Source organism: Molothrus ater, chromosome 1 (assembly GCF_012460135.2).
Source record: "Molothrus ater isolate BHLD 08-10-18 breed brown headed cowbird chromosome 1, BPBGC_Mater_1.1, whole genome shotgun sequence".
NCBI classification, from domain to species: domain Eukaryota; kingdom Metazoa; phylum Chordata; class Aves; order Passeriformes; family Icteridae; genus Molothrus; species Molothrus ater.
This window is the reverse complement of record NC_050478.2, coordinates 145,367,870-145,379,151: the sequence shown is the minus strand read 5'-3', so window position 1 is coordinate 145,379,151 and position 11,282 is coordinate 145,367,870. Positions and strand designations below refer to the sequence as shown.

General features: G+C 38.4%; 1 protein-coding gene across 1 annotated transcript in view; it reads right to left on the bottom strand.

The window, feature by feature from the left end:
- Positions 1-687: 687 nt before the first annotated feature.
- Positions 688-11,282, bottom strand: part of TG (thyroglobulin) — a 149,302-nt gene continuing 138,707 nt past the window's right edge. The window contains 3 exon segments of the mRNA XM_036406748.2: positions 688-1,053; positions 5,762-5,952; positions 6,732-6,872. Of these exon segments, the coding sequence (XP_036262641.2) occupies positions 941-1,053; positions 5,762-5,952; positions 6,732-6,872 (445 nt within the window). The 3' untranslated portion in view covers positions 688-940.

Genomic DNA, 11,282 nt, shown 5'->3' with positions numbered 1-11,282 from the left:
AGCAAACAAAACCTTATGAGTTGTTTTCCTAAACCATTTCAGCACTGCACAAGAAATTTGTGTCCTACTGGGCAACCTTGATTTTACTTTTTGTGAGGTCTCATGAACATGTGTGTGATACACTGTCAACTGAAGTCTGTCTGTTGCCAAATGAGCCCAGCAATAAATTAACAGCCTAATCCAAAATACCTTCAGAGCCATTAGAGGTATCTTATGATTTTCCTTATTCTTCAAAAACTATTGTGTATATCATCTTCTTCTTTAAAAAGATAGGTGTCCCAGGGATGGCATGATCTAAGCTTTAATGAACATATTCTTTGCATTATCTCTTCTGTGTACTCTGCCTTATCCAAATAGTCTTCAAATAATTTCACAGGGGACCATGAATATAGCATGTGCATGACTTCATGTGAACACACTCAATGCATACTCTTGATTCCCTTCTTAATTGCTCTTCCTTCCTGCTCTAGACTTCAGTTTTCTCCAGAATGCCAAACCAATCTCTCTCCTATCAGCAGCTTGTGATGGGATGAGTAATAAAAAAGGATAATACAGATATGGCATTTAACAAATCTGAGCCTCATCATTAAGGGGCTTCTGAGTATTTTAATGTCTGTCCTTTTCTGGCTGATGGTACCTAGAATATGCTGGCATTTGTGTAGTTGCAAGAAATAAAGACCAAGTGTATTTGTTTTGGTTTTGCAGGTTTTATTAGTACTTAATTTTTTTTTCGAATTACAGTCTCTTTCAAGTTAAAACATTAGCTGTAGTGCTCATTTTGTGCCATATTATTAAATTTTCTTGAAAACTACTTTATTGAAAGGTCTAATGGACTTGTTGAGAAAGTTAACTAAAAGAAGTGTTCATCTGGTGTGAGATGGTTGTGTGGGTGCACAATTGTGTGACAAAGCCACCCCACAGCCCTGTGATTCCCTATTCCCTATCTGCTGTAAGCCACCTCATCTCCCAGGGGCTGGCTCTCCAGGGAGGTAACTTCACTTGGAGTTTCACCAGAGCTGTTTCCTGCAGAGGGCTCTCCACCACTTGCACTTCCTGAAAGAACAATACAATTAAGATTAAAATAGATGTCATATCATTGAGGCAGCAAGCTACAGCGTACACATTTTTTCAGTCACACCTAAAAACCTTTCATGCAGCTATACATGTTCAAGAAACTGTTTTTTTCAGTTGGCAATCCATTGCAAAATGCTTTAGAGTAATGGTAGATCACTTCATGTTAATTAAGTATTGTCCTTTAAATAACTGCCATTGGAATACATAATAGTTTTTTCTCCACTCATGAAAGGTTTTATTTTTCTATTGTCTCTGAAAATTCCTTGCCAGGTAGGAAGTGTGGGCAACATTAATTTTTGTATGTCTGTAATACAAAAAAGCCCCAAATACTCACCTCCAGTAAATCTTTTCTTTGTTATTTTTTACCTTCTATAATTTCAGTTTTCAACCCTATTTCAGTGATGCAGTTGCCTCAACACCACCAAGTTCTGTCAAGAAAGTGCACTGAGGGTGTTTATTTAATGCCTCATAGCCAAAGTGCTCTCATTGCTGCACACATGTCCCTCATACTAAAGGAATGTTTTCTATTCGAGATTTCCAAAAAAGAAGGTGTGACTAGAAAGGATAAAAGATGAATGCTAACAACAACATTCCTGATTCAGTTTTGATTCAAGCGTGAACTCTGAATACTCTTACTTTGTTTGGACTCTCATTTGGCTTACATGGCATCCTAGAGCTCTTGGAGAAGGCTCCAGCTTTGCTACCTGTTGAATTTTCCATAGATAAAGTCCAACCTGGTTAACTTGGGCATGGGAAATATACCTAAAAGTCAAAATTTAGGCACATGAGTTAGGCAGACAAGATTTCACTGTGAGACACTAATGGCATCTCTTTCTCCCCAGCTGCAAGACTGTTACAGAGGTACTTGCTTTAGGAGGATTGGTTCTGTTTAGATACCAGCTGGAGGAGTAAGAGATGCAGGCTGGATCCAACTCCACCTGTTTGGGATGCACTGAGAGGCCTCTCACAAAGGGACTCACTGTTAGGCACACACAGTCCACCACACTATGTAACAGGAATGTTAGCATCCAGACATCTGTCTGAATATATATAAACATTCTGGAGCTCCTGTTTTGAACTGAATTTCTAACTGAATTTCAAGTTATTAACACATTCCCTGGAAAAAGCCATCCACAGCTCCTTTTTTCCACAATTGCCACTCTTCTTGTTTCTCAGTTTGATGTTTCCCATGGAAACCGTCATAATTCAAAATATAAAACACATCTTTGAAATGCAACCATGGGAGCTCCAAACCTCTTCAAGCACCATCACTTTCATAATTCCCCAAGCAAACTGCTCCTCAAAATGCCAACTTTACAAACTGGTCTCAAACAAAACCTCAAGAGATGGTTAGTTCATTGGCAATGAAACAGATTTCAAGTTCCCTCCATAGTTTGTAAAGGCACTGCCAGCAAACATTATGATGAATCATTGCATTTATTACATGGATTTTTAAAAACTATCTTCAAATACAACAACATACATTCCAATTATGTGCCAGGGACAAACGATACATTCTGTCATTAAATATTTTGGTCTGATCACAAAACGAAACACAAACTTGGACAATTTTTTTACTAAATGGAAAGAAAATTACAGGTAACAGTTAAGATAAACAGCTTCTATATCCAGCAGTGAATAACCTAAAAGACATCTCAGATTCTTAATATGAGAGGTTTTATTCCAGATGCTGAAATTTATGAGTTTAGCTTAAACCACAGCAAGGAATACCTCAGTTTTCTGTTGGACAGAGATATTGAGCTTTGAGCCTTTAGTCATCCCTGATTTGACATTTCCAAGTCAAGACATTTCCCACAGCGGTATAAAAAGGATTGAGAAAAAAAATTTAAATGCCAGTTCCAGCTATATTTTATGATCATTGGTTTGTCCAGTTCTTCTCCATTTTATTGAAATAAATTGGGGATTTTTTTGCTTATAGATTCCAGATGGTATATGAAGCTGGAAAAATATTGATTTTAAGGAAAAGATGAGATGAACAAAACAGGATTCATCACAGCTGGTTGAGATTGTATCATACTAGATCCTGTACGCTTTGTGATGTGAAGACTGGAATGTTTTGTTATCCATGCTTCTCGCTGGCACACTTCTAAATTCCACCTACTTGGCATGAGGCCACAAATTGCAACTCACAACAACAATCCAAGGACACTTTCATGAACATTTATAATTTTTGAAAGGCAGAAAAGTGTTATATTGGATCTTGGGGTAGCTGACAGACAAATAAATCCCCCCCAGGAAGGAGTACAAGGTGCAACATCCAAAAATGGTTTGCAGCATTGTTCTTTCAAATCTGGTGCTCAGCATATGCCAAGGTCCCACAGGACAGCCTGACAGCTCTCCAGGAGCAGAGGCTGGAGCAGTCAGGGAACAACAGAGGTGCAGGGCTGCAGTTCTGAAGGGAGGTACAGCAAACTGGGTGCAAGGACACACATCAACAAGGTAAAAAAAATAATGTATAGGGACTCAATTCCTGCAGAATCTAATTTTTGGGAGCCATGCAGGTGATGAATTTCTTCTGGTAGACTGACACTGCTTTGGCATGAATTTCAGCCCAATATCCTCTCAAAAATAAATTAAGGGTGTTCAGCCATCACCATCTGATTTTTTTTGCACTTTTTCAAAGTGAACTGATGAACATTATGAATCTTTTCTCATAAGGACTTAGGCTCAGATTGTTATCAAGAGACTCACAAGTGTCTCTGTAAATTACCATCCCAGGCTAAGGGGTCTGTAGCAGAAAAGGGTTTCATGTGATGTCTACTTAAATAGTATGAAAAAGTTTAATATTCAAGAGATAACAGATTAAAAATGACTATCAAAACAGTGTCAAGCCCACATTTCTGTGAGATGGAATTTAGCTTGGAATTTAGCTTAGATGGAATTTAGAAATCAGCTTTGTAACTGCATTACCATGGTGCTGAGGCCAAGCAAATACTGCCTTAGAGATCCAGCTGGGTGTACTCAGTTCTGCTTGAAGATTAACATGTACTTTTTAAACATTTTCTTGACAATCCATACTCCATAAATTTCACACTCTATGGCTTATTTTCAAATATTTTACTCAACCTTTTGAATTCTTCAAGTATGTTTTTCTCTTGCTCCCTGTATTTTTATGTTTAACATGCAAGTATTTGGCTTTGGCTGTGGAGAAGAGCAGGATATTGAGCTAGACAGATCATTGGACTAAACCATACATGAATTTTGTGTTACTACACTAGTCTGGATAGTTTTAAATATTGTCTATGTCAAAACCAATATGCCCTGGTGGATATTTTCCCACTTTTGGGGGAATTTCCATAGGTGCTAGGAATAGTCTCTGTCCGTGGTGCTTGGTCAGCAGTCACTCTGCCAGAGCTGTGACTTCAGCCCAGTCTGGCATTACACAGCCACACTGCTGTCAGGTGAGGTTCAAAAATATCTAGGAGTTATTGCCAGGACTGTTTAAACCTCAGAATAAAGCTGTGAAAATTAGCAATATCTCAATCAGCACAAAGCCATTGAAGACATCAAAGTATCCCCTCTGACCCTGAAAGACAATGAGGTATACCAAGAAACTGATGAAAAGGCTGACAACAAAATCTTGGCTCCACTTTGGAAGAAAGACCATGAGTAAAGATTGAGATTGTCTATTGAATGAGAGAATTGATGCTCTGTGTCTGCATCAGAACCACCAGCTTGATGGTTCTGAGACATTTTAGTTTTGAGTTACTCAAACATCAGCCTCAGCCCATCTGAGGTCTCATGTCAGGCACCAATAGCCTGGGTAGCTCAGTGTCTTGGAAAGTACATTTTGTTCCCAGAAATTCAACAGCCCCCAAAGCAGAGCAAGCCTGAACTGTATTCACTGTGAAGATGAATCCTTAGGACATAAAAAATAGATGCAAAACTTGCAGGCCTCCAAGAACAATTCAAAACATCTCTGCCTGCCAAAAAGGGATGCTTTTGTTTGGTTTGCTTGAGGCTATCCATATTTATTTACAAGATACACAGATATGAAGGGGAGTATATTTACTAGAATAAATTCAGGACAGACAGCAGATTGAAATCTAAGGAGAGTTGCTTTACTGTCCTAAGCAGTAAGAAAAAATTGAAGGGCTCTCATGGCTGCATTAAAATTTATGGCAAATATAAAAGGACACATGCAAGAGGCATAATCCCCACAGCTATAAAAAAAGTCGAATAAACTAATGTACTGAGAAGTCAAAGCATGCAGGAACCATAACAAGATATAAGGCCTCAGCTGCAATTTTACAGTGGATGGAAATGATTTGTGCTCCTCCTAATCCATAGGAGTCTCAACATTCTCATGTTAGGTGTTTCCAGTATACAAAAGAGGCCTGTGTACACAGCCTTCTGGTTTACCCAGAGTCTATATTATGACTGTAAACAGGGAGCAAGCTCTCTCTATGGCTTCATCACGTCTTCTACCATCATAAGAATATTTCTCTACCTAGTTAAAGTCCAGGACAATTAAACTTTAATACACATTATCTGCTATAAAGTAAATTTGTTTAGTGTTACATTCTTAACTACATACCCTGGACATTGCAAGATGTTTAATTTGCCAAAAGTGTTTTTCTACAGCAACGTAACAGCACTATAGTCAGATAAAAACATTTAGCAGAGAATTTAGGGTTTATTTAATGTCAGAAAACACTCTTCTCACCTGTGGATGCTTTCAGCCTTCTGATATAATCAGACCAAAAGGAACAGTCTGCTTTTTTCAGTCCTTTAAGAGTCGGCAAAGAAACAGTGAATTCCTTGTAGTTATCGCCACCATCACTTGACAGATACATAGGCCAGGCAGGCATCACCCCCAGCATCCTTCTCGAGAAACTGTGTGGGTAGTTTGGATTTCTAAGGGAGTGGGAGACATTATCATTAGAAAAGAATGAACAATAAAATGATAAGAAGATTGGCTAGGTCAGGGAAATGTGCATCCAGTCACTCTGACCAGAAGGGTTCAGATTCAGTCCAGACTGGTGAATCATTCATGGTGCCTCATCTGACAGTACTTTTTTAACCTGGTTCATCTCCTAAGAACAGGTACATAGAACCTGCATAAACACAGGCTTATGAACACCCTCAACAGCCTTCAATCCCAGCCCAACCCAAGACACTGGAAAAAGCACACTAAGTCAGTATTCCCACCATTCCCCCACTAGGTTTCCAGAGATACTCCTCATTCTCAAGCATGGCCACAGCACAGTAGCACAGAATGATGTTCACAGAGTAATTGGTAAAGGGTGCACTGTGTCTTCTTGTGCTTTCCCTTTTCTTATGGGAGAAAGAGAACTCTTAGCCAAGAAGTTTAAGAATTGGGGTCCTAGAACTAAGCTCTGGAGACGAGCAAGGTCTTTGAAGCCTGCATGTACTTTAGTAGCACTTGCAGCTGGTCAATGGAGATAAAATGTCTATTCCCCCTGACTAAATCTCATATTCTGAACCCTTGGTGGCTGCTCTGGTTGGTAACTTGGCTATGACTTTCCAACAGTGTGGACCAAATCCCACTGTAGTTTTACAAACTGTAGAGGAAATGGAGATGATTAAGTGAGGGCAGGGTCTGGACTGACGACATTCCCTCTACTTCTCACCATCTCCCCAGTCACAGCAATTCTTAAATGTCTCACACTTACCCAGAGTTTATGAAGTTGGAGATATACTGCATAATTTGCAAGGAAAGGCCCTTTTCTTCATCAGTAAATTGTGCTTCATACTTCGGGTAAAAGGGTAGACCAAATGCATACTGAACATCCAGCAGGAACTCCTGACCTGAGCTAAACCAAATATTTATAGGAAGATAATTAAAACCATCATTTATTTATTTGTGGAAGAAAGAGAAATAAATTACTTCAGAGAATAAAGCAAAGTTGTAAATAATTAATGACCATTAATTAGAGTGTGGTGAGCTGTGGGACTTCTTCAATCCAAAACATAAATGAAGAGCAAGCAATAACAAGGAGAATTTTCCATTATGTTAGTGCAGCGTCTTTAACATTTGTTACAAAAGGAAACTGTGGAAGGCATTAGGGCACATTTTCTAAATTATCTGGGTGTATAAAGGAGAGTGATAGAGGGAGAAAGTCACTTGGCTATTACTTAAATGCTTCTTAAGTTTTGGACAGATTTTCACTAAAATTAAATTCAGAAAGTGGAAGCAAGTGGTGACATGGATTCTGGCAGCCACAATGGAAGGTTAATTATGGCTTATTTCACAGACTTGGAATAAAATTCTGGCCTTTCTTAGCAGCAACTGGAGTTTTTCCATTGACTTCATTGTGGCCAGGATTCTGGATAAGAAAAGATGTAATAGGAGATGTTTATGAAGATTTCTCTTAGACATAGTTTTAATCTAATTTCTCTGCTGGCTGGGTGGTTTTTGGTTCATCCCAAGTTTTATATGGCAGACAAATCAAAACAGCTTGAAATAATCTGATAAGATACAAGATAGAACAACTGCTATGTAGTTCCACATAGTACTTATAATTCATTATAAGGAATATTTCAACATTTCAGAGACAAGATTGGCCAGGTAAGACTTGCAGGACCTAATTGCAAAGATTTCAACATTGTCAAGTCCTGCAGAACAATAGTGGCCAGCTTCTACAAATAAAATTATAACTAAACTATGTTCTACACATAGCTTTGAACCACAGCTCAGGGGGAGATATTTCTGGACTGGTCCAATTGCATTTTCCATATCTCCACATTTGGACAATGGTCTTATTGACTTGGTTTAAGGCTGCATGAAGGCAGACAGCATCAGGGGACCTGAGACAAGGAACAGATGTCTGTGAGTGAAGAATAAACAAATCCCAGATCCACTCAACAAGATTTCATCTGCAGTGGCATTTGTCAAAAGGTAGCACAACTGAAACTATTTTATCTTTGGACATGAAATGCAGCAGCACTGGTGTGAATCTAATACTGCCTCCAATGGAACAAGGAATGTTCCACCACCATTATGGGCAGGTGGTCTAAAAGCAAGATGACTGGTTTACATTTTATGAGTAGTGGCACCAAAGCCTCTATTTTGAAAAGCACACAGCCCCCTAAATGAAATACATCTTGGGTTGTGTTTTCCTTAGTCTTATCATAATACCTCAGTAATACTTTGCATCTGGAAAGTGAATTATTCACAGATTATTCACCAAAAAAATGTAGAACTGAAACAACATTAAAGCATATTTTTCTTCCCCAAATATTTATAGAAGGATTAAGCAAGATCATAGTTTAATAATTTTGCCTTAAAAATAATTTGCTTGGCCCAGTATATAACAGCAATTTCTTGTGTCAGTATTGCAGCAAAGGTAAGATATACTTAAAGAGACAATTTTCTTGGCAAAGAAGAGTCACTTTTGATTAGATTAGAGGACATGAAATTAGATGAGGTGCAATGAAGAGACAAATCTACCATTTAGGGACTGCATAGCAGAGGTGAAACTTAGCTGTGAAGCTAAAACAAGTAGGCTGGGACTGGGGGTTTACCCCTAAATGGGATTTTGTTCTTAGCCCTCATGTTTCTAGAGGTGAAAACTGTTAAGGTCACAGTCCAGACTAATCTCATAAATAGAGAATTTATTTTATTTGAAATTATTTGTATGACTGTACTCGGTTTGATACAGAGATATAAAGTGGTACAAACCCCTACAATTTCACAATCTGCTTTCAATATTTCTTCTTGATGAGAAAGAAAACATGAGGATGAGAGAAAACCTCTGAGGTTAAGAGGGGAAAAAGGCACATACATAAATGCACAGAAGAGCAGGAAAGACAACTGGGAAACATCTAGATGGCAGCTGGATGGGAAATATCAGGAGAATATTTCTGTCTCCTTCCTCAAACTCTGATCATAGAATCATAGAATCATAGAATCATGATCATAGAATCACAGAGTCATAGAATAACAGAACCATAAAATGGTTTGGGTCAGAAGGGACCAGAGGGAAGTGAAAAATGCACAGAAATACCCAAACAAGGATTTTGGAGTCGTGTAGGAGCTCTGAACATACTTAAGGTAACACCAGGTAGTGACACTGTTTTCACTGGAAAAATAGAGTGAGAGAAAGAAAGGAGAGACAAATAAATAAGTATTTATAGCTTTGCTGTTGGACACTGCCAGCTCTGAAGGGAGGTTTTTATTTCCTGAGCTGCTCCAAACTGCACTCCCAAGCATGTGCTCAACAGCAGCAGCTCTAACTGGGGATGTGAAGGTCCCACAACTGTTGGACTTCAGAGGACAATTTGACAAAAGGGAGGACTGCAGAGACAAGGGCAAAAGGAGTTTTTAAGGAAACCAAATAGCAACTAACTTCCTCTACTGAAGGCCCTTTTCAAGGAACAGATCTATTATTTTAAAGACATCAGTGAATGTAATTATGTGTAAGGATGAAATCTTGGCTTTGATAATTTTACAGAACTAGTACTTTGTGCAAAGATGGCTCTTCAGATTTTCTCTGTATAGCTTTGCTTTTTAAGATGTCAATATTTTTCAGATACACAGCTCTTTTTATTTGGCAGGGCCAGTAAATTATGCCATGGGGAAGAGAGAAGCCAGATCCTACAACTTTGTTCACACTAAAATGAGCTCTCAATGGGGAATTCTTACCTCACCTCAGAAGCGAAGTGCTGCTGGAGCCCAGTTTACAGAAAAATAGATGTTAAAATCAGGAACTTTGTGACATTCATAACCAACAATTTAACAACAGACCCTGAAATATCATTTGCTGGGAATTTTTATTATCCAGTGCCAAGCCATTTAACTGGGAAGGTATAGGTTCTGAGAAAATTTTCCTTAAACCTAAGATGGATTTTCCATTTAAATTTCCAAGTAGGAAAGACAGAAAGAGATTACTCAGCCACCAGATACTCCACTTCTCTCTCTGCAGAACTGTGACTACTTTCACACACAAAGGACAGCTTCAACAGGGAAGATTAAAAGATGAGTAGATCAGAATTTAGAACAAAACCAGCCCAGTTATGGTTGATTTGGTTTAAATTCTGGTTCCAAATCAAGCAGAGCATAAATATAAGCCCCCATGTCCAAGAGCTGAAATTAAAATTTTTATCACAAGCTTTTGGCACAGAAAAAAAACCAAGCCAAATCAACAACTAAAAAATAATACCAGACAAAAAAAAAAAAACCCAAACCAAAATGCCTCACCACCACCCCCCCCAGTTCAGAAATCCTCAAAAACTTTGAAAAATGGAATTGTCATTACTGGCAATCCATAATCAGAGCAGTCAGAACAGAATATGATCTGGCAGACTACCATGCTATGTTAGGACTGAATGCACAACTCAGAGCTGGGGCTGCAGGGACCTCACAGTGGGATCCATAGTAAATTAGGACATAGATCTCATTTTGAACCTTGTCCTTGTTCTAGGTCTGGCTAATTATTTCAGACTGGAAACTCATTTTGATGATTAATGACTTACTCTAGCCTAATATTTCTCCTTTTCCTTTTATTTAAAAATAGGCCTTAGTCTCTGTTCCAACTAATATCAATTAATCTCAAAGCATTTTGAGTCATAGCTTCTATTCTTAGTTGCCTTAATGTAGATTTTGGTTCTATTTTAGACCTCTACACACAGACAGAAGCCAACGTAAATTAGCTTAAAATTTTAATAATATCCTATATGATACCAAAACACAAAACTTCCCACTGCTATTCAATCATTTACATTTTATAATAACAAGATAGATATAACTAGCTAGAGTTCAGCCAGAATTACCAGTGATCATCTGAGAAATGCAGAAGAAACATTGTGCTCAAACTCATGTCAGTCACCAAGTAAAGCAGATGTTGGCAATCTGTGACAGATCGCTGAGATAATAAAACCATTTGTCCTTTAATGTAAACTTTTGTGAGAATAACTGCTCCTTCTAATAATTCTGTGAAATATTTTGTGTTAGAGAAGAGATCATGGCTTTCAGTTCCCAGCCTCACAATCAAGGCCCTGTTCTGTATCCCATTTGCAAGGACATGCCTACCACTGGGAAGGTAAAAATCCCCACCTCTTCAGTGTCACTTGGCTTTGCTGAGAACAGGTTATTTACATGCTGAGTGAGTTGAGCAGCACAGGTTCTGAAACCCAGACTCAAAGGCTGCCCATAAATCTCCTGCTCATTTGAGCTGAAATAGGATTTCATAACAACTCTGTCCCAGGAGAAGAGGATATGATCT